The sequence below is a fragment of the Hippocampus zosterae genome, chromosome 12, assembly GCF_025434085.1.
Source record: "Hippocampus zosterae strain Florida chromosome 12, ASM2543408v3, whole genome shotgun sequence".
Classification (NCBI taxonomy): Eukaryota; Metazoa; Chordata; class Actinopteri; order Syngnathiformes; family Syngnathidae; genus Hippocampus; species Hippocampus zosterae.
In genome coordinates, this window is record NC_067462.1 from 996,874 (window position 1) to 1,020,364 (window position 23,491).

The window sequence follows — 23,491 nt, forward strand, 5'->3', positions numbered from 1 at the left end:
AATATTTATTCAACACAATATAGCGCGATTACTTTGAACACGATGAATTTGTTTAGTGTCAAAAATGGCCTTTTTAGAAAAGAATTTGCCAGTGCAGCAACGCCCTCTTCTGATCCCATTTGTCTCTTCTGGTCCCCTAACCGGCCATGAGGATAATCTTGGATTCAAATCAAATCCCTTTATGATAGGCTAGGAGGTTTCCATCGAAATGAATATGTTTTCCCGAATGTCAATTTTGCAAATGGCCAATTATGTTTTGCGTTGCGTCGTAATGTAACGTGTCTCACTGGCTCGCAAAATGGCCTCCGTTGCATTGTCGGCGTCCAGACTTTCTTCCCTCCGGCTCTGAGTCGATGGCGCAGCTTCCTTTTCGTGTGGTTCTCGCGAGCTGGTTTGATTAGCTGGCACCCCGAAGACGACGGCAGCTGTTTCTCATGAAAATGTTTGGACCGAGCCGAAGGTTCAACGCTGGCCCGCGCCACACGCTCTTCTTGCAGGCTCTGGGAACTTTTCTTTTGTGGTATGGGCTGCTTTGAAATCTCTTTTAAGCTCATTTAATGCCAGCCCTTTTTCTCAAATTGGGAGAGCCGGGGCCGGCCGTTTTTCACCATGTTGACTCATTTTTCAAGGCCTGCAGAATATGGAGTTCTGCCGCTGCAAAGTATGCAACATACCAAAAGTTTTCACCCTGAACTTTGTGCGTGTTTGTGTGCCGTGCCTGCGTGCGTATGCGTGTTTTCGTCAAGGGTGACGACGGGACTCGATTCTCTTTTTTTTGCTTTAGAAAAAACTCTGTTGTAGAGCTAGCTGCCGGTATTGATCCCTGTTCTTCCCCACGTCACCTCGTGACGCAACTAAGATCTGATCAAAACCACATGTGCCATCTAGTGGTGATTCATCATACTGAAATCATTCCCACAGCCTCGACGCTGACTGAAGAGGTGCATAAAGATCATGTCACTCATTTTTTGAAATAAAAAAACACAATAGCTTATGTATACATTTTGACACCACACGATTGTCTTTTTCCAAAGCTATTTTTATGTTTTGCCTTTGAATGAGTTAATTCCAGCTTTCACGGCGAAACCATTTGAAGCTAATACGTTGAAAGTCAACACGCCCGTGCTGGAAAAGGGCGCAGGCCGAAGCCAAAGCAGACATTTTGAAGAGAAGTCGGCAAGCCGGAGAACACGAGTGTTCGAATGATGAATCTCCCAACACGCGGGAGCTCACCTCAACTGATTTTTAACTTCTTAAAGGAACAGTTCCACAATGTAAAGGTGACTACGTTGTGATCCCGAATGGGAGTGTCGTAGATGTGAGGAAACCGGGCGTCCGGATGAGTTTGTATTTGTGACCGGTGGTGTCTGGAGTTGAATTGCGGGCGTGTAGATCTCCACGACATTGGGCTCGCGTTCGGCCACCGCTCGTGGGCATGACTCAGCAGTTTGAAGGGTTAAAGCGATTCCATCTGAGCAGTCTGGGGGATTCCAGGCCAGTTGCATCGACAGGAAACGGCGCTAATGACTCTGCCTTCCCAGTCGAATGTGGCGAGCGGCTCTCAGCAATGAGCTCATTGTTTGACTTGAGCTTCAGCGGACGACAGCCGCGATAGCGTTTGCTTTTAATCACCGTTGACAGCGCAGTGTCTGCTCTACATTGGGCCGTATAGTCATGCAAGGGTTCAGTTTTTGTACCTGAAGATCAAAGCCCTTGTAAAGTGAAACGTATTTGAAATCTGACACACCACCAAGAAGAGCGTTCAGAAGCACGAGGCAAATGCTGTGAATATTCCGACGGGGGCTTTTTCCGCGCCACGACAACGGGGCTCTCTAAAACAGCCACTGCAGGGCGAAGCTCCTGACTTCCAAATAAATAAATAAAATGAAATGCGGCTATGGAAACCGAACAAGCTAATGTGCTACTTCGACTCACGTTAGCTTTTCCTTATGCGGCTAACAAGTCCTAACAGGGAGCTGAGCTCCGAGAATTCTTGTCAACTGTCAGTGCCACACCAGTGAAACAAAAACGGTGAGCCGCACGCATCCGTCAGTGCAGGCGCTGCTCACGCCGCTTACCTGTGGCAACTGCACCCCAGCGGGGTTAAGCTAATGCCTCTGCGAGGAGCTGTCATGACTCATCTCTCGGCTATTTGCAACAGTACCTGTCGGTTTTATGACCAAGGGAGCTTTCAGACCCGCATGGAGGTCTGAACGGGAAACGAAGGCCGTTTCCGTTCAAATGTTGATGTGTGTACCGTTGTTGCGACAGACGCAAGAGATTAATGTCAAATTGCTCGACATTCTTTTGGATTAACGAGCATTCAGTGGCTCGGAAGCCGTTTCAACTTTCTTTTTGAGTCTCTGCCAATGACAGAGCATAATTATGCCAAATAGTTTTGTTTTTGTTTTTTTTGTACAGAAGGCGCTTTGTATTTTTGCATTGAGCAATGGCGGATTTGAAGAACCTTTCCTTCCGGAATCATACACAACCAACCAACAAATTCATGACATCGGCGGAGGACTCAATTTTGTTAGCCGGCCACGTTTTGAGTCACCTGAAAAACTGCGGTGTGTTTTTGTGTCATTTGTTTTCAGTCCGCTGAACTGGAGCGTTTGCTTGAAATTGCACATCCAGTGCATACATTAGCAAAAATTTCAGACTTGGTTTGAGCTCATCCCCAATGCGCTGTAAGACGAGACGCCGTTATTGCTAAAGCTCCATGAGGCCTGGACTTTTTCTGCCTCCGTTTGCAGAATTGCTTCCAAGTTTGTGGTTGAAAGAGCTCGCATGAGTTCTGCCTTTTCTGCGCCGCCATTTTCAACTAATTGGACCAGCGTAGCGCCAAAGTGTCTCGTTGCAGAAGCTGTTGGAGTGTTTGGGAAAGGGGTTGAATTCAAGTGAGTGAAAGCTGAAATTTGGGTAGACTGGATGGCAGGTTTTGGTATGGCCGAAGTGGTCCTTGCTTTATGGTGGCCTCTTGCACCCGTGGTGGACTTGTGAACAAGGCAACAGGAATTGGTCCTTCAACAAAACGTTCCTAAGCCATGAAAAGAAAGCAATAAGTCTGCGATTGGGTTGATTGTGCCTCATGCCGCTGCACAAATGAGCGGAGATGGCCACTTGACCCTATTTTGCCACTCCGCGACCTGGGTAACCTTATTCAGACACTAATCGTCCTCCGTCCATGCCCGTCCTCATCCTTTGAAAGCGCTTCCGTTCCCGCTTCCGGGATTTCCGAAGCTGTCCTTCTATGTTTGGTTTTACGACACAAAGGACCAGCTCGATACGTATCTGCATGTACTGAAAGCGGCAATGTCATCATGTTGCTCTCCCAAAGTCCTCCGATGCGACACCATCCCACTAGAAGGACTTTGGTTTCGACCCCACGCTTTCTTCCCTTCTCGTGCCTCCCAAGTCTTCTGTCTGAAAAGTAAACAAATCCAGCTCGCCAGCGCAAGACTCCCGCCCCCTCCCGTCCCCCCCCCTCAAAAGATAGCTGGCCGATGACTCACGCTCTGTGGCCGCAGTGCGCCTCACTTTTTCCACAAGGTGGAAAATCATTTCCTCTCGACCATGTAAAGACAAACCTACACGTGCTTACGCATTCGTCAAAGCGTTTGACGATTTTTGCTACCAAAGTGGCCATATACTCGACTTTTCATCCACTCACCAACCCAAAGAGCAGGAAGACCCTCGGCTAATTGCGCTTTCCTAATTGTTGTTGCACGGGCGGAAGAGAAGACGCAGCTCTCAATGTAATGCGCCGGAGTGCTACGACCTTCATCGCCGCAACAAAATGCTTCTTAGCGTCATGAGTTTGACACCCAAAATGGAGCAATGGGCTCTTTTGGTCATTTCCCTCACTGCGGAGCAAATCCATTCCAATGTCGATTTGCTTCTGGCTTGGAGGAGCTTCCCAAGTCCGTGAACGAGGACTACGGTCTGGCTTTGTTTTACCATTTGTCACCCGGCATTCCTATTTGTTGCCGTGAGTGGGAAGTATGCTGGGACTTGTTCTGTTAACGTTCTCTGTGTTCCAGATGAAGCTCCGAGCGTTGGGAATGGGAAGGGGGCCAAGCAAACGGGGGCGAGCTGCATGCAAATGTCTTTTTATGGGAGTTGACGAAAATGAGTTTGTGAGCGGCTCCTCGGAGCTACATTTTCAAGGGGGGGAAGAGGACGCTCAGACTTTAACCCCACAAAAACTGACAGGAAGCGGATCGCCTTGAGCAACAATTATATGAATTTGGTGCTTCCGATGGGATCAAGACATCTTCCTCCCCCAGAGACCTGAACAAAAGTACACGGGCAACACCAGAAGATGAAAACCACTTGTTAGCCAAACGAAGAACGGGAAGGGGCAGGCTTGAGATTGCTCGGAAGCGCAGACTTCCAGAAGTGGAGCATCGAGATTTTATGGTTTGATGAGACGAACCTTGAAAAAAGTCACTGAAAGTCCAAAGTTTTGGACCGGAAAAGGATTGTGCCGACATACAAGCTCAACTGTGTCGTGCGTTTACCCACGAGCCGCAACCGGCACCAATCTGGTCTCGTTACCTAGCGTCTTTAAAAAGTTATTTCTCGCCACGTATTTTCTATGCCTTCTACCAGCTCGAGAGGGGACCCAAGGGACTCGCCGCCCAAAACCAAGAACAGAATTGTATCTGAAGTCCGATTCTCATCTCATCTCTTTCGTGCAAAAGCCGCGGCGTGCAGCCCGAGTGCTTTGTTTCTAGGTTGAAGTTACGATGTTGACACCGATCGCTCCGATTGGACGCGTTCACTCTAGCCACGGGGGGTTGGTGTCAAAGCTACGACCCGCAAGTGGAAACATGTTAGATTTGCGTTGCGCATTCCAAGCGACTGCTCGTTTCTCGTTTCCCCAAGTTGTGCTTTGCGAGTGTCCCGATTTTACGGGCCTCGGATGTCATGTTGCGTCGAAGGAAGATGGCGAACGGGAGCGAGATGACTCCGGCAGATGAGGGGAAAGAACCTGCTTGTTCAGAAATCCCGTCCTTGGCAGCGCAACCTGCGCGTAGCATGTAAGTTGGAGGCAGGATCGCACCAGTGGGAAAGAGAGCGCACACACACGGCAGAGAGTTTCCAGGAGGAAGTCACAGCTTACATTCTCTCGAGCGCATGCCGGCGTGCCTTTGACCAGACTTGCCCCTCGTTTGGTCTTGGCCGCTGGAAGAGTGACTGTCAACCAAAACCGGGAGTGAAATACGGTCCAGGTAACGGATGCTTTGATCGGATACGGCTGGAAAAGGCAGTTGTTTAAAACGGGGCTAAACACGGCAGTCTGGCCCCCGCATGCCTCAAGCAAACAGATAGGGAACAGACCCCCTACTGCCCCCACCCTCCTCCCCTCCCCCCTTTGGTAGGATTTCTTTTCTGGATTGGAGCAGAGCTTTTGCCAATCACGTTCAGTTGCAGGTGGTTCCAGTTCCTTCCTGCTCATGGCTGACTCTCTGGACTGTCCTGGGGCCGACTCGGGCTGTCGGCGTGAACTTTGTGCTCCCCCCCTTTGCGTAAACACGTCATTTGAGTCGGAAATGACTGCCCGTAGGCACGACGTGGGTCGCAAATGTTTTCCAAAGAAGCTTTGGGGCAATTTGTGAAACTGGGTCATGTCCGGGTGCTTTCCCTGCTGATTGCATCTTCTTTCTGATGAAAACGGAGACATTGATCTCTGCCTTGGCTCACTTTTGGCCGCTGTGGGTTGGGCAGACGAGAGAAACAGCTGTCATTCTCAGGAGTTTGCTTCAAGCCCCTCCTCTTTTTTTTGGAGGGGGGGGGACAAACACCGACCCCACGCCCCCATCTTATTGCAGTCCTGCAAAGAGTTGTTTCCTGTCGACGGGCACAAGTGTGGAAGATCCAACAAGAAGTTTTTGATGAGACGTTTGTATTGTTTGGATCGATGTCAGATGAATCGCTGGATCCCTCGACAGAACCCCATTGTGGGGGACTCCAGTCACGTGACTCGACCTGAGTCAGACTTGAGTCTCCAATTTTCATGACGTGCTTGTCGAAAACTCCCGAAAAGACTTGACTATGCAGATGTGGTATCCGCGATACTTGACTGAGACTGCACTTTCAAGATGGCGTCACGTTTATTGTGCTTCCTTCGCCCAAGTAAATCTCTTGACTAGACTTGTTTGAGATTTCGCGGCAACTTGACTGGACTTGCTTGATATTTGCCGCACTCGCACCAGACTTTCTTTCAACATGAAGGATAACGCCGGAGAGCCGCTTCCGACTCGCGCTTCCGACTCACGCATACGACATGTGACTTCGTCCCACCTCTGGTCAAGTCCCGCTTGTCTCAACAGTTTTCGGTCGTGCAAGCAAAGAGGAACCAAGTTCAATTTGGCAAGCCGTGACATGCTTGCCACAACTGCCTCATCAGTCCAGGTGGTGCGATAAACAGCTTATGTCTTAACTCTCAGAATATTTTCAACTAAAACAAGGAATTTGGTGTTGTAGGTTCATAGCACGTCACGAATAGATTTGGCGTTTCCTCGTGTCAACATGTCATTGGAAGCAGATTCCACTTCTCCATTCCTCTCAAGTCAAGAGGGGACTTTGCTCCGGATTCCTTCGTCTTGACCACCTACCCTGATGGCCACCCACGTGTTTATTGCACCTCTTGTCACTTGGAGGTTTGCCTCTGTCAGTCCGACTCAACGACACCCAGGATGGTCAGCACGGAAGCGCAGTTCTTGTTGGTGACAAGATGGTGCCTTGTAAACCGTATTCGTTGTTTTATGACCGCCTAGAGGAGAGAGAACAAAACGCTCATTGCCGGTTGTTTGGTGCAGCCATTAACTCCGATGGAAAAGTTCTCGTCTGGTCTCGTGTAGAAGCTCCTTCTGGCAAGAGTCAGAATTTCTCGCGTCCATCATTAATGATTAATATAAGTTTGGTTTCATCAGCGAGAGACACTTTGTTTGTCGGGTAGTCTGAATTCAAAGTCGGCTCCATCATTCCTTTTGAAAACCTTTCATGTCTGCTTACATTGGTTTGTCGCGATCGACCATAATGTGACCGGGTCACTTGAGCTCTCCGAATTTGTCAGAATCAAACCTTAAAAAAGGTGCGAAGCCTAATATCTATCTCAGAAACCGACAAACGGAGCAGAAACAGAACGCTACACGAGGAAGCGTCACTTCCTCGTGCGAGGAAAGGCGAGAGGAGTCGAGTGGCGCATTCAAGTGCGCTCAGTTTGGTCGAGAACCGATTTTCGGTCGTAATCCGAGGCATAAAAAGCTCCAAATTTTGGGTCGAAAACCGATTTGCTCGAGAACAGAGACGTTCGAAAACCGAGGTTTGACTGTAATTGCCTTTTTAATGTAAAAAAGTGACATTAACTACTTTCGTTGCTCCATACAGCACACGTTTCATATTGAAAAAAATAATAATCCCGACTATTATGTGCTACGGATTTTTCATTGAGTAAAAGGATCCATTTGAAGCACCAATTGTCATGACGGGTGAAGGCGCACGTGTTCGCACCAAAAAAAAAAAAAAAAAACGCCTGGAGTTGCGAACATGGGTGTAGTTTTCGCAGCCTCTGTGAGAGGGATGGGAGAGGGCTGACAAAAAGGGGGAGGAAAATGAGGCTGGCCGGCATTCTTCTCATTTAAAGCTGTAACTACACCCAAAAAAAAAAAAAAAAAAAAAAAGGAAGGAGAGAAACACTCCGGCAGTCTGGGCTGGGTCCGCTTGCTGCTTACAAGGAGAAGCTGGTTGCTATTCATGCAGTGATAGCCTGAGCTTTTTCTCCCCTCTTCTTTTTCTTTCCATCCCTTTTTCCCCCCCTTCTCGTTCCCAAGGCAGTCTCATGTCTTTCTTGTAGACATGATGGACTTTGCGCATTTAAGGATTTTCCTTTTTTTGCTGGTCTCCATCGCTCAGGTTTTGGTTGTTACATGCCAGGATGATGGTAAGTGGACCCCCATTCACCCCCCCCCCCCCCCCACCGCCCGTCATTCTCCCGTCCTTCCTCTTTTTTTTTGCTGTTTATTGGCACGCCTGATTGCTGTTTGACTGAAAAAGCTCTTTGGTGGCTCTTTGAACTCGGCGAGCGTGCGCTTGTTTTCATTTGGAATGAGGCATCTCAACTGTGAGGGATGCTTGGGCTCAAGTTGTGTGTACAAAGGAGCACGATTGTTGGCTTTTTTTTTTTTTTGCTGCATGTTGGACAAGAGGAACAAATGAATGGCAGTGAAGGATCCCACTTTTGTGCATGTAAGCAGATGCGGACGGACATCTGTCAATGATTTCCAGTGATGTCATCGTCAGGCATTGAAAAGAAGTGCAAAGCGATGCGGGGAAGGGGTTGGGGGGGGCACCTTTGCGCTTTTCCATGATTCCAACGCAACTTCCAATGGAAGCTGCATGATGTTTGACTGCGTTGCGCTACATTGTACATCTGCAAAGACAATTTCATTGCTCAGGCGGCTGAGAGGGAATACGGACTCACTGCTATGTTAATTTGGGGCAGATGTGAAGAGACTTGGGAATTGGGGGGGGGAGGGGTGGGGGCAGCACGCCTGCCTGATGGAGTCTGTGAGTCACGGGGAGGACTCAGGGGTGGGGGTTGCGGGGGGACTGCTAAAGTCTTCAGCTGGCTATCCGAGACGGTGGAACACCTGAGCGGTCTTGTTTTAGTTGACCCGGACTTCCCCTGTTGTTTCTTTTATTTATTTTTTCTGATCTCCCGACGGACGTCAGCCATCGCAGATGATGTCACTGCTCTCTCCGAGTACCGCGGCTCATTTGATGGCTCCCACTGTCTTTTCGTTAAGCTGACGCGTTGATTTCAGTCGAGTTGTTGGACACGGCAGATAGAGCGCCACCTGGTGGTAAATGTAGACTCTAAAATGAGACGACTTTTCCGTTCAATTAACCCTCTTCTTCAGTTTGCCAATTGGTAACCCGAAACACAAAAACCTCTAAAAGTGGTCAGTTTCAACATTTCTTTGAAGTGATCCATCCTGTTGTCTGCTCTGTGAATAAATTCCTGAACTCTTGACCTGAAGTATCAGAAAGCTCTTGTTCAGCAAAATTGTTTCTGAAAAGTGGTCGTTTTGGGGCCTTGACCTACGTGGAAATGGAAATATTCTCCGGAGGAGGCGCGGTCACGGGCATATTTGAATGGCAAAGTGATGACGCAACACCTTCATGGAGAAATAAGAAAAAAAATGTCCATTTGTGTTGAGACTTTAGATTTGGGTGAATTGAAGATGGCCGACGTGATCGCTCTTATGTTCTTTTTCCAACATTGTAGCACAACTGCCTCCGTCTCTGCTTGTTGGAAATTTGCTTTGTGGCCAGAAGCATTGAAATCTCCCTCATGCCTTTTTTTTTTTTTTTCTCCAAAAGGAAAATGTATTTCATTTTTTTTAGTGGAGGCTCTTCTAAATGGTGGACGCTTCTTATGGGATGGCAACCTTGCTACTAGGATCAATCGTGACTAAAGTTATTGTATCTCTGTACGAATCACTTTTGACAGAAATGTCATTAAAAAAAAAAAAAGTTTTCTGGAGGGCAACGGGTTTGCTGGAAAGATTTGCGAGGGAGCCGGTGGAATGTGAGCGAAATGCTTTAAAGGCTCAGAACATGTACACGTACGAAGCGCCGGATGAAAGTCAGATGTGTCAACACACGTGTGGACACTTGATGTGCACGTGAGCCGTTTGTTATTGTTGCATTTTTTTGTTGGGTTTTTTTTTGTTCCTTTTGCGGCAAGGCACGTGGAAAAGTGGCATCACACTAAAGACTTCAAAGCTCACGGGAGAAAAAGACACCGCAAATTTGGGGGAGAAACTTATTTTCTCTGCCACTTCAGTAAAATCGATGAACTTTCAATATCCATGACCTTTTGCGTATCAAAGAGCTCGACCAAATGAAATGTGTTCGTTTTTTTTAATATTTATACGTTGCCAAAGATGTTGGCTTCAATTCGGCCTTGGTCATTTTGCACATGAGGAGGTCTGCGCTGCTGTGGGAGTGGTCACAGCCAACTCTCGTCTGAGTCAAACAAAGCGGCTTTTCTCATTCTATTTCAGTGTAGCGGAGATAGCCTCCCGCACCTGATCATTTTCCTGCCTACCCCCCCCCCCCCCCCCAGGCTGTGCCACCCTTGTAAAAAAAAATTATCATTATTGTTATTATTGGTAACTGATTTACACAGTGATTCACAAGGTTTGAAGTGTCGGCTTCAACTCGTGGCCTCCTTTGGCGGGTCTCAGCATCACCTGCTACCTGAAAAGCCGCCCGAGAAAAACCCCGAAAGCGCCAATAGGCTCGCAACCGCTTTTCCAAATCAAGCAACTGCGCATGAGCTCACTTGGACTCGCAGATTGTTGTTTTGTTTTCGCCACATCGGCGACATGGCAACAAAACTGGGCCGCTTTACACCAGCGATCGCGTCCAAGCGGGAGAACTCAAAGACGGCTTCCATTAGAACCACGTGCTGCATTTTTTAGCCGTGACTGGTTTTCACGTGTCTCGAAGGGGGTCTTGGTGCATACTTTCACATCGGGCGCCACGTCACCCAAAGGCGTCCACGGTCGCGTCCACGATCGCGGCGGCGCCAGCGATCGGTCGACGGTGACGAGCGCGGCTTCATGGGAACCACTCGGGAATGAAATGGATTGCAGTCAGCAAATGGAGGCCCGTGGAAGGGGAGGAGGGACGGGGGGGTTGCGAGAAGGGGGGGTGGCGATGCTTTCCAGATGTTAGAACTCATCGCTTTGGCCCTGTTCGGAAAATATTGCGGAATGGGCCCCCGTCGCCGGCTGATATGCAGAAGGGCGACTCGAAATGGACGATTTCAGCCCACGTGACTGACTGAGCAGAAGTTGAGCTCACAATTTGCAGGATGTTGTTTCTCGCTCATCTTATAATGTCCGTTGATCGTTTAGTTTGGCCTTAACGGGCTCTCGTGCCACCCCGGCTTCAATAAGGAGTCGTCGCACTTTTGGTCCAGCCGCTCTCAAAGCAGAGACGAGGATGCTTGCCAACGTTCTCATTGGTCCGTCTCGTTTCCATCCAAGGGCGTTGCGACAGGACGGTTCTGGCGCAGTCCCGACCGAGCCTTGTCGCCCAAATGGATGAAACCCGCTCAGATACCAGCCGAGGCGTCAACGGAGCGCTTGCCAACCCATCTAAATGCAAATGGTAGCCTCCGAGAACGAGTGCAGTCAACGTTGCAGGTGGTGCGTCAAACTGACGTCACCTTCACCTCATACTCCGCGGAACTCATAAAACAAGCTAGTTGAACACGTGCCCTGTTTTGTTTTTTTCTGCGCCTAATGGCCGTTGAGACAGCTGGCTCTGCTAGGCCAGGTCATGTCGCGGCTTTTGCCCTCTGCAGTTTATCCTCCGTAGGTCTGCTCGCTCTTCCTGTAATCCTGCACTCCCTTCGCTGCACGTTGCTGCTCCAATTGCTCTCAACCTTTCCATCTCACAAGAGGTCATGTTCCACCTGGGGAAATCTTACTGCCACTAATCACTTAACAGTTAGGACGGCAGAAAAAATCGTTGGCACCGCCCTACCCACTCTTGGGGACTTGCACACTGCAAGAATCAAGACAAGGGCACGGAAAATCCTCCTGGATCCCCCGCACCCTGCCCACCACCTTTTTCAGGCAGACGCTACAGATCCATGCGCACCAAATCCAGTAGACACTTAAACAGCTTCTTCCCTCTAGCCATTAAGTCCTTAAACAGTCACTGACATGGTCACTCTTCTTGCACCACAAAATGGTACTACAAAACTACTGGTTACTCTAAACTGGTTCAATGATTTTGTTGTTTACGATGATACTAGTGCAGCGGGTTATACCGGAGACAAATTCCTTGTGTGTTCTACATACTTGGCCAATAAAGATCATTCTGATTCTGATTAATGGAATCGTTTGGTGGGGTTTTGTTTCGCGATCTTGTTGTTGCAAAAAAATCCCGAGCTGACAATCAGACGTAAAGGCCTTTTGAGGTACTCAGTCCTCAAGTCCCGCCGGCGGTCACTGAAGACATCGAGCCGGCTTTACCGAACGCCGCAGAATGGTGAGCGGCGGCCATAATTGCAGGTTGCGGCCAACGTTCGATTCTAGGTTGTGGCCAGGCCGCTGCGGAGGCTGAACCAGAGCGGCGGGCGGGGTGTCGGCGGCCGGCGAGGGTTTGCCATGCGGCCGTGTCTTTGCGGCTTGTTGGACAAACTATTTAGGAAAGTGAAGAGGTGTGTTTTTGGCCCGCCCCGTGTTTATCTTTTGAGCAAAGTTTGTCCCTGGGGAAGGCATCGGTGGTGGTAGACAACGGCTTGGAACTTTTCTCTTCTTTCATCCAGGCCTATTTCTTGCATTCAGTTCATTTTTTTCCTACGATCGGATGATTAAAATGTTTCTTATTGTGTTGTTTTCTGCAATTTTCTAGCGCATGAGTGTTGAGTGTTCTAGCGCATGATCAGGCTTCTCCTCACGAGGGTCACCGGCGTACCAGAACGCAGAATAGCGAGTAAAATTGTACAAACACCTCATCAAGGAGTGACCATTAGTCCCTTTCGAAGTCTCAAACGCGGAACGACAACAACATGTTGAAACAGATCCGTACCGTTCCGCTTTTGTGTGTGTGCGCTGCAGAGATGTGGAACTGAATTGGATTGATTTTTTTAGTTTTGCTTGACAGAAGTGGAGCACGCGTCGCAGCATCCCCCAGAGTTTCATATTTCTTCAGAGAAGGCATAAAAAGTCAGCCTTTACCGCGTTTCCCTTTCTGTCACGGCGCCACCGTCAGATTGCACATGTTCCAGCGTCCAACCGACACGTGCAAAAGCCATTGGGGCGGCGTTCAAACGAAGGATTTCCTCGTTTCCTGCCGACGTCTTTGCAAGACGATCGACGCAAAGAGCAGACGAATCCAAAAGCTTCGCCTCAATGCTTGTCCCAGTTGGAACGCGAACGGCGCGCCAAAGCGGAGCGCGCTCCGAACCAGAAATGTTTCCCATCGTCATTCAATTGCATGTTCTAAAATGTAGTTGGACATTTTGCAGTGAACTAGTTTCAGGACTGTACTTGATTTCGGTTTCTGGATTGGTCACTGGGTTGGTTGCTTTGTCTGTCAGTTGGTCGGATGGTCGATAGGTCGATAGGTCAGTGGCTGGGCTAAGTTGGTTTCTGACTTGCTCACTTGTTTTACGGTCGCGAGTGAGTGAGTGAGTGAGTGAGTGAGTGAGTGAGTTGCTCGGGTGGTCGCTTGCTTTGATAGCCGGTCGGTTGGTTGTTAGTCGCTCGGTTCGACGGCACCGGTGAACGGCACGTTGGAAGCGCAGATGGCTAGATGGCTCCAGAAACGGATTTTTTCACACCGATTGGAAAAACAAAATGTTGTTTTGGACTCGGATGCTGATTTTAACATGCCTTGTCCTGCGCCCTTTGTCGCAAAGACGTTTAAGACAAAACATCCGCTATTGCTGCATTAGCTCTTCATTCATAAATATTGCAAAATATTCTGGCCGATTGCGCCCACTTGGCTTTGATTCTGGAGAGAGATTCAAGCGCCGCTGCGGCGCTCGCAGATGCGGATGACGTGTTGTGTCAAGTATGCAAGGATAGGGGGAGGGGCTTGCAAGAAATACGAGGCCGCGTGACCTGCTAGTGGATTTTCTATACTTTGTGTGTGTGTGTGTGTGCGAGAGACCCGTGCGGTCTTGATCACAACGAACCACCAAAACATTCTGATCACAAAAATGGCGTTGAAATGTCAGGTGGAAGCTTGCCTGTGCTGTTCGTATTGAGCCAAGTCCATTGTTTACGCGAGTCACCCATGTTGTCGTCGGCTTTGACAACAAATTGCAAGCCGGGTTTAAGAAACGGGCCCTGGGACGCCCAAGCCCCTTTATTGACTGCCGAATGGGATCACGAGATCATTCCAAGTTCTGTTTTTTTTTTATAGTTCAGTTGTCGTTGGACTCTTGCTCCCAAGAAAATTTACGATGGATGCTTGTGAACTTCAAACCCGATCAAATTCTCATTGAGCGTTTCCATTTGAGGGATGATCCCGTCGACTCAAGCCAAAGCATCCACTCGCTGTTTTCTTTTGCGGAAACGGAATCCCTTCAAGCGCATGAGCTTTTGTTGATCGCAAGGCTGTGTTTTTGGGGAATCTTTCAAATTCATGTCCTGCCTGAGCTGGGATAATTGTCTAAACATTGTCGGATCATCGGGGGCTTCGGACAAACATTGTACAAGCGTGGCAAACGCTGAGCTTGACTTTTAGAGGAGATGGACTCTCATTTATTGTGGTCCTTGCTTTTTTTTGGGGGGGGGTTGTCTAGTACTAATTGTGGCTTTACGACGTCAATGGCAAACTGCTCGGTAAAAGGCCAAATACCAACGTCCGCCACGCCAATGTAATCTCCCGCTTCCCAAGGACAGATCGTCACCGACAACATTCCTGGCCTTTTATATACCACGCGGTGCATAGAAGCACTAAATCCCAGCGGCTGCCTTTCTTTCTCAGAACTGGAAGAATAACAAAATGGGAGACAGAAACAGCAAGGGGAAAATGAGCGGTGAAAGGCACTCTCGTGCGGGGCGGAGGTGTGGGGGGGATGAGTGTTGGAATACTGAAAGTTCTGGAAGATTGATGGCGACGCGGACAAAAAGCAAAATGTAGCAGTGAGGTCAGCTGAAATGCGCAAGCCTCGGGGGATCATCTTCCCAACTGGTAAAAAGGACTCAGAATACCGAAAACTGACGCTAGCTAAAGATGTAGCGCGTCGGGGGCCTTTGACGAGTTCCAACACGGCGGAACCCGATGAGATGGGCAGTTTCATCACAGGAAGCTCACAAGAGGATCCATGCAAGAAATGAAACAGGAAGTCAGCCATTTTGCTTTTTGGATTTGTATGAAAACGTATCCTGGAAACGCGGATTGCTCACGTTTGTTGCGCATGTGCCGTCAACTGAAGGAATCGCCATGAAAAACGGCTGCAGCGACGCACTCATTACTGCTTGCACCTTTTCATTTGCTTTGATTTGCGTTATTCTATTAAAAGAATACAAGAAAACGACAGTTTGGCTCTTCTTTGCAAAAAAAAAAATACAATTATGGATCCAGTGTTTGGCATGGGAAATGTTGGGTCGCCTTTCCAGAATAGGCGGATGGCTTTTTTTCCCCAAATGCGGTTTTTGGGATTTGTTCTTTTCGAGGCATATCATGGTCTTTCGCTCTTTCTTATTTGTCTCATCGTCGTTCGTCGTACTTTGCGATGTGCGTCTCCTTTCCGACAAAGGATGTTGCGCAACTTTGACGTGGAAGGAATCTTTCGCTTCAAGTTTTCGCTTCTGGCTGTGTTCCCTGTTGCTGTTCCGGCATGTTCAGGAGACCGACATCTCTTTCAGTTTTGTTTTGTTTTTTTCACGGGCGTGCCGACGGAGTTTAATTGTTTAACGTTCTCAAAGCAGACGACTTTTTGATGACATTTTTCGGTGCTTGAGACTTTTTGTGCATCCCTGTTAGGCCAGATGTGCCCACCGGGTTTCAGGCCGTTCACACACTTAAGAGTTCACGGACAAGCATCTCCTCCCCCACTTAGTCTTGATCGCTCGGTGGCTTTTATCTTTCTTCCTCCAAAAACGAAAACGATTCTTTCAAGAAAAAAAGGAGAAGAAAGGAATGAAGCTGTGGTGCAAGGCGAACAGAAAAGGGAAAGAGTAGGAACGGTCCTGGTGAAACGGAACCGCGTCAAGGCGCGAGGGATCGGAAATCTACGTTCGTCGAGCGTCCGGTCTTAATGTTTGTGGTTCCATCGGATGTGTGGATGGGTGATCGTGGTTGGATTGATGGCAGGATAACGTCAAGGTCATTATTAGGACCCGATTTTCCCCACAAAATAGGGCAAAGACCTTTGTGGCGGCAAGCGAAGCTTCGCTGAAGCCTTGTTTCCGAATAAAATGTCCAGCGCGCGATTCCCCGCCACTGCTTATAGATCGGCTCGGTACATTGTCATACTTCCTGCCGTAACTCCCGGAGACGCGGCGCACTGACGACAGTTAGCTTCGCCGGCGGAATGTTTTCGGAGTCGGAACGCTACGGTTGCTTGTTTCATGTCTTAGATCATTTTGTCTTCCTGTGCACGTATTTGGCATTGACATGTTTGGACTGCGTTACGTGTTCATGTTTTTACGGTGATAAATGTTCTTACTCTATTATTCGTCGTAGTGGGCGGCCATTTTATTGGAAAAGGTTACGACGAATGACCGTTGTAACGTACAGATCCGTTATGACCCTCGGGTTACGATGTGGAAATGGCCGCACATGTCAGCGGGCCACCATTTCAACTTTCCCGGACGGAGCTCCTCTCTTCCTTCAAATTCAGAGCTTTTGTTTGAAAAGAAGCCAAGGAGACGAGCCATCCCTTTAGCTTCTAAGCCTCATCAACACACGGTAATGCGGCAAATCCCGAACGCATTAGCGACCGAAACGGACGGCAGCTTTTCTTGTTTCAAAACAAAGCAGTGAGGTGAGCAAATGTCAGCAACAGCTGACTTTGCTACAAGCTGGTTTTGACCCGTGGCGACTTCGCCTCGGGGTAAACGTCCTTGTCTGCAATGAAAGCTTGGAGGGAGTCGACCACCCGAGGAATCTTTCCCTGCCAGAGGAAAAGATTTACGTGTGGCCCTGACACCTCGGGTCGGCGAAGAGCAGGAAGGAGCAGCTGGTGCAAAGCCACCCGGCAACAGCTGTAAGTCATCGGAATCACGCTGTGCGCCTTGCGCTTTTCCATCGGGGTCATCGGGGAACGTTGAGCTCGCCACAAAGAAGAATTTGGACTGCGGTTGGTGATGGGGATGAGGATTTTTTTTCCCCTAACGTTTATGAAACTTATGGAGACTTCATCATACCCCCGGTCAAATTGACTCGAGAATATGATTGCAAGAAGTCGAATCAATCGTATCTGGCACGTTAATGTGAGAAGGTGAAAATCCACTTCAAGTTCACAACCAAATGTGGACCTCCGAAGAGTCGATATGCAACATCCGTCCGTTTTCCGAGACGCTCTATCCTGACAAGGGTCGCAGGCGTGCCGGAGCCGATCTCCACCGTCTTCAGGCAGTAGGCGCGGGACAACCTCAACTGGGTTGCCAGCCAATCACGACCTAGAAGCATTCGTTCCATTAACCTGCCCTGCATGTGTTTGGAATGTGGGAGGAAAGCGTCGTACCCGGACAAAACCCACGCTGACATGGGCAGAAAACGCAAACTCCGCACAGGAAGGCCGAAGCCAGAATTGAACCCTGGGAGGCGGACATGCTAACCGGTCGCCGCAACATCCGTACAATCATTATATTTTTCCCGAAATTCGTGATGGCCACCCCGCCCTGACGTGCACCGTAAATAGCGTCTCAACACTCATGGAAAGTAGCGAGACGCCACGTCACGCAGAAATGTTGCAGACTCCATGTTTGGAGAGGAAAATGGCCGCTGTGTGAGCCGACTGCGGAAAATCCGCATCATGCCAACGCACGGGAAGGAGGACGGGTTTTGCTCTTTGTCATTAGCGAGCTGGGCTTCCTTCGGTTATGGAAAAGTGAGGGAAGGGGTGGGGGGAGTGTGGTGGGGTTAACGTCTCATCCCTCCAGACTTGCGGTCGGGTTTTTGCGACCCCCCACCGAAAACTGCGCAACTCTTCCATGAAATCTCAACTGCCATGGAATGGTGAGCAATCGCTCAAAAGCCAAAAGGAAAAATCTCTTTGCGACTGTGCGCTGAGACATCTCTTGCGTGAGGTTGATCAAGGTGATTCGATTAAAACAAAGAAAACATTCCCACACCTGCCACAATTGGATCGGACAATCCTGACGTTTGGGGGGATAGCAGACAAATATTTGGGCCTGTTCTGCGTTTCTTTGGTACACTAAAAAGGTTCCTGGGTCACGCTGACCCACCCGCCTTTTGTCAATGGAAATCGAGTCGCATATGTCATTTAAAAACAAATGTTCAGCCGATTTATTCTTTTGACGTTTCGCTTTCACAATTTGAAGCTAAAGGGAGTCCATTTGATATGGGAAGATCAACGTCGTTTTCTGTTCGTGGGTTGAAATGTTGTCATTTAAGTTACTGAAGTAATGAGCGTGATTTCGCTCTACCGATTCCGCTCCGATCGATGTGGACATGATTCGCCGCCGGACAAGAGTTGGGTCGAACACTCGAAGGCACTGCTGGCTGCAAAGATGTTTTTCATTGACCAGGCTCTCTGACGGCATTTGAGCTAACATTGTTTGTTTAGGGCGGCCCGGTAGTCCAGTGGTTAGCACGTTGGCTTCACAGTGCAGAGGTACCGGGTTCCAGTCCAGCTCCGGCCTCCCTGTGTGGAGTTTGCATGTTCTCCCCGGGCCTGCGTGGGTTTTCTCCGGGTGCTCCGGTTTCCTCCCACATTCCAAAAACATGCGTGGCAGGCTGATTGGACACTCTAAATTGTCCCTAGGTGTGAGCGTGAATGGTTGTTCGTCTCTGTGTGCCCTGCGATTGGCTGGCAACCGGTTCAGGGTGTCCCCCGCCTACTGCCCGGAGACAGCTGGGATAGGATCCAGCACCCCCCGCGACCCTAGTGAGGATCAAGCGGTTAGGAAGATGAATGAATGAATGAATGAATATTGTGTCAAATGTTTGTCCACTGAGGATCCATTGCAGCCTGCTCATCCAGTAAAGGGGGGATTCTCCCATCTGCGGCCCCTTCTCAAGGTTTCTTTATTTTTTCCTTGCCCTCCTGGGGCTTCACGTCATGGGATGTCGTGAATATTTGTCAACTGTGGCCATGCGAAACCCTTTGGGGCCGTTTGTTATGCAGAAAGCAATGTGACTTGACATGACCTGACTTTGGGTTTCTCTGCTTTGCTTCGGAATGTCGTTCACGGTTGTGTTTGCGACTGCTTGGAGGTTTGCTTGTGACACGTGCTTTGTGTCGGAAATGTTTCATTTTGTCAATTGAGAGGGCCCGCCTTGCCAACCAAAGGCATTTGTGACATATCTGTGGGAATATGTAGCGCGTATTAAATAATGACCGACAACAACAAACAAGTTAAGTGGGATTGATTTAGCAAAATCAATCTGGTCTTCGGGGGTTAAAAAAAACAACAAACACAGAAAAAAACGTTTGCATTCCTCAGCGAGCTGTTTCTTATTTTCAATGTCAAAACATAGCAAACCCAAGTTCAAGTCTGATGTAGGTTTTCACATCATCTTGCCTCGTAAACAAGAAGAATTCTCTCGGGTCATTTTGACCCGTGATCCAAAAGTGTCTGCACCAATTCAAAAAAAAAATCCCAATCTCATCAACACCATTACTCGCTCATTTTGGTCAAGATTTGAAGTTGAGTACAATTACTTGGAAACATTTCCAAGTTTTGGATGCATTGTACCAGTCCGACTAGGTCAGAATGTCTGCATTTTTGTCATGAGAGGAGTCTGTTGTACTTAGCTGTATGTGTGTGTGTGTGCACTGCATAACTTGCCTTAGTCTTTTCGTTGGAAATACAAAGAAAATGTCTATTTTCTTTGACGACGGTGATGTGAAGTTGTGAACTTGCGGACGCCTCAGCAAGTTTTCTCTTGTGGTCTTCAATCAAATCAGTTTCGAGACGAAGCCTCGGGAGGAAATGATGTCATGTCTAACGCCTGGAGACTTTGCTGAAACAAAGTATCACATTTTCCAGAACTTTTTTTCTGTCATGTTTGTGGCGTTGCGGACTGCAGCCGGGTTCCGTCTGGTTTGTCTGAGCTGAGCATCAGCGGTCAAATCTGTCCACCATTTGTTTCTGTTTTTGAACTTTTTGCTCTTCATCCGATACCAACCTGAAATGAGTCAGAATAGAAAACTAGAACACATCCTCATCGGTGTCATTTTGTCAGTTGTGATCATTTTCCAATTGTAAAACATTTATTAGCGATGTTGCATCAGTCTTGACTTTCTGTAATTGAGTAGCAAACACTCAGCGCGCCAGTTATAGCACACCGAACATCAACTTGTGATCCTCATCTTGAAATGATTTGTTTTGGGTTTTTTTTTTTTTGACAGGGGTGGGTGGGTTTCCATCGATGCCAAAACGAACCTTTGCGAAACCACGCGAGCGACTCCTACTTCTCCAACAGCTGAAGAGAAAGGCCAATCAGAAATAGAAGTCAATTTTCATTCGTGGAGGCAGCACTTCATCACCGAGCCACCTTCAACTAGTGTAAATCATTCATGCATGTGGTGCAAGCAGCAGACGTGTCCCCGAATGCGAACCCACCGCTGACAATTTCCCAAAACATTTGGGTATGTGCCCATTAAACGCACCGCTTGATATCGACATGATGACAAAGTCATGGACGGAAACTCTTGAAGTGGCTGTGGTTTGATTTCTAGTGCTCAGTTGTGAAGTCCAAATTAGACACAAGTTGGCACAACAGGCAAATACTCTGTGGTGAATTAATTTCACTTGTGGAATGGAAGGAATGCACCCCAGAGATCAAAGTAGTCCTCCTCTCTCTTGCCGGCTGATAAACGATGACTTTCGTCCGCTTTTTAGGAGGCGATGGCAGCTGCAAGGCAGACGGCCAAGTGTACCCCAACAGGGACATCTGGAAGCCGTCGCCGTGCCGACTCTGCGTGTGCGACAACGGCCAGGTCCTCTGCGACAGCATCCATTGCGAAGAGCTGACCAACTGTGAGAAGGTGGTCGTCCCCGAAGGAGAGTGCTGCCCCATTTGTCAGACCTATACCTCAACCGGCGGCGGCGGAGGCGGCGGAGGCGGCGGCGGTGGCGGTGGCGGCGGCTCTTATGGTGAGCATTAAAGAACCTTCAACTAATCCCTTCAAACAAAATGATTCTGCTTTTCTTTCGGCAATGCCCAAAGATGCCAGAAGAAAGCGCCAAAGTCGCGTCTAATCGGAAAGCTGCTATCGGTGTCAAGGAAGTATGATGACGTGGTCAATTGAAAGACAAACTTTGTATGTTGGAGAAGGCAGAAGTTCAGCTTGGGTTGTCAGGCGACGTTGCGGAGAGTCTTGACACCATGTGCAAATACAAATCCACACGCACACCCAGTGCGCCCCCGCCCCCATCCCAGGGGTCAAACTCATTAAAAAAAAAAAATCTAAATTTGTCTAGTTGACCCGGAGACATAACGACTTTTGAAGAACCCTCAGCTGCTTTTTTCTTGTTCAAACAGCGACGCATTCCATTTTCACGGCAAGTGATTCTTATTTTTATTTTATTTGGTCGTTTTTGGGTCAGTTTCAATTCATAAACTAATGGGTCGCTATGCCCCACCGATTTACTTTTTTAATTCCACATCCAGACTAACAATGCATTCATGGAAAACTAATGATCCTTTTTTTGTTTTTTTTTTGCTAGGCGGGGCCAGAATTTACAAGGTAGGCGACCGCATCGACACGAGCATAGCACAAATTTGGTTTGATTGATTTGTCTCATCCATCTATCTGCGACTCCAGGGTCCGAAGGGAGAGCCTGGCGATGTCCCGATTGTGAGTATGCTCGGTTACATCAGAACTCCTGAAAGAGAAAAAAAAAGAAAAGCACAATCTAACTGGCTGTATCTACAGGTGACTGGCATTCGAGGCCGTCCCGGACCGTCGGTGAGCATTTTGATGACCTGGCGACAGATTGGCATTGCGTTCTACGCACACTGCGTCGTGCGACGCCTTTCTTTTGCTCAATGGTCATCATCGGCTCGTTCATGTTGATGTCTTTGGTTTTCATAGGGGCCTCCTGGTTCCCCGGGAGGAAGAGGACCCAGAGGAAACAAAGGAAGGCCCGTAAGTTGCGCCCACTTCATTCCATCCCTCGTCTACTGGAACGGCTGACACTCAGTCAATCAAAGGCCAACGCTTCAGAGAGATCGATAACTAATAAGTTGTGTAAAACCCTGGCTCGTCAGCGACCCATCCATTTACGTATGGTCGATACCACTTATCCGTTAAGGCTTGAACCCCAACTGCCTCATTTAACACAGGGAAACTCCGCCCTCCCTTTTCAGAATCACATTCATCGTTATTGGCCAAGTTGATTCTCCATCGCCTTTGACACCTTTGTCCTGAAAACACCGGGCAATGTTGCGTGTGGACGGCGAGTGCTGGTGGGGGTGTTGTGCCCTGGACTGGTCATCGGCAATCACAGACCAGAAAGTCCGTTGCACACGAAATGGCACCACTTCAAACAGTGTAAGCACAGTCTTTCTTTCGCTTCCAGGGACAGCGAGGCTCTCCGGGTTATGACGGAGAGCCGGGAGTTCCGGGTCAACCCGGTGAGCCCGGACCCCCGGGACACCCAACCCATCCCGGAGTAAGTGATCACCGCCACCGCCAATGAGAACGCTTCCGAGAAGCCGTATTTGTGTCCCCCTTATTCTTGGCAAGTTCAAACACGTTACCCGCTTCAATCGCAGGGTCTTGGGGCGCAGATGGCCGGAGTGTTGGAAGGAAAAAATGCACCTCAAAGCATGTTAAGTGGAACGAGGGTAAGGTGTCGACAAACTAATTCGGCATGTTTTGAAACTGTCGAGCATCTACACTGAAACTGAAAGATTGCTTTCGCATCAAGTTCAGATCGGTGTATTCTTGGTTCTAGGGTGAATCTGGAGCAAGAGGACCTCCTGGGCCGACCGGTTCCCCTGTAAGTCTAACGAATGGCTTTCAGGACCTCCGCACGCCTGTTTCAAATGTGTCCTGGTGACATAGCTCTTCTGGGAGTGTCAAACACAACACACCTGAAACCCATGAGCACCCCCTGGAAGTTTTCAAGGTTAAAAGACAAGAGCCACCGACGCTTGTTTCACCAAATGAATGAATGTTAACTGGGCACGTGGAAAAAATCTCAAGGACCCACATTCGAAAAAACGGATAAACAGGAGTTCGGCCACTTTTGTCTCAAATTTCAAATTCAGAGTTTGGCATTTTCATGAGGAACCACAATAGGAGCCTCATGCAATCTCGTAGACACCAAGTCGATGCCAACCTGTGACAAAGTCATTTTACAGATGATGAGCATCTTCCAGGATTTCCCGTGAAAAATGTTCATTGGTTGCTTGCAGCTTTTGTGAAACTTTGTTTGTCTTGCTTCTGAAAGGGTCAGTCTGGAGTACAAGGACCTCCCGGAGACGTGGGCGATCCAGGGCATATGGTACGACGTCGTCTGCATTTTGCATGACCAGCTATGCAATTGTCCAGATGTTAAGAATGACATTGTGCATTTTCAGGGGCCTGCTGGTCAAAGAGGACCCGAGGGTCCCCCGGGGAAACCAGGAGAAGACGTACGTGAAGCCTGGCCCGTGGCTATGCAAGATCTCACTGCAAAGTGCAGCAGGGTCGCCGGTAATTGTTGAACTGTGATGTCCTCACATAGGGTGAAGCGGGCAAGGCAGGAAATCCTGGAGAAGTTGGATTCCCAGGTTCCCAAGTAAGATCATTTGTCCG

At 48.7% G+C, this 23,491-nt stretch overlaps 1 protein-coding gene across 1 annotated transcript in view; it reads left to right on the top strand.

Moving 5' to 3' along the window:
- Nucleotides 1-7,658: 7,658 nt before the first annotated feature.
- col5a2a (collagen, type V, alpha 2a) overlaps nt 7,659-23,491 on the top strand; it is a 28,097-nt gene continuing 12,264 nt past the window's right edge. Inside the window, exons 1-12 of the mRNA XM_052081976.1 lie at nt 7,659-7,951; nt 20,586-20,840; nt 21,414-21,433; nt 21,512-21,544; nt 21,623-21,655; nt 21,782-21,835; nt 22,269-22,361; nt 22,465-22,536; nt 22,647-22,691; nt 23,145-23,198; nt 23,275-23,328; nt 23,421-23,474. Coding sequence (XP_051937936.1) covers nt 7,867-7,951; nt 20,586-20,840; nt 21,414-21,433; nt 21,512-21,544; nt 21,623-21,655; nt 21,782-21,835; nt 22,269-22,361; nt 22,465-22,536; nt 22,647-22,691; nt 23,145-23,198; nt 23,275-23,328; nt 23,421-23,474 — 852 coding nt within the window. The 5' untranslated portion in view covers nt 7,659-7,866. The remainder of the gene's footprint in view (nt 7,952-20,585; nt 20,841-21,413; nt 21,434-21,511; nt 21,545-21,622; nt 21,656-21,781; nt 21,836-22,268; nt 22,362-22,464; nt 22,537-22,646; nt 22,692-23,144; nt 23,199-23,274; nt 23,329-23,420; nt 23,475-23,491) is intronic.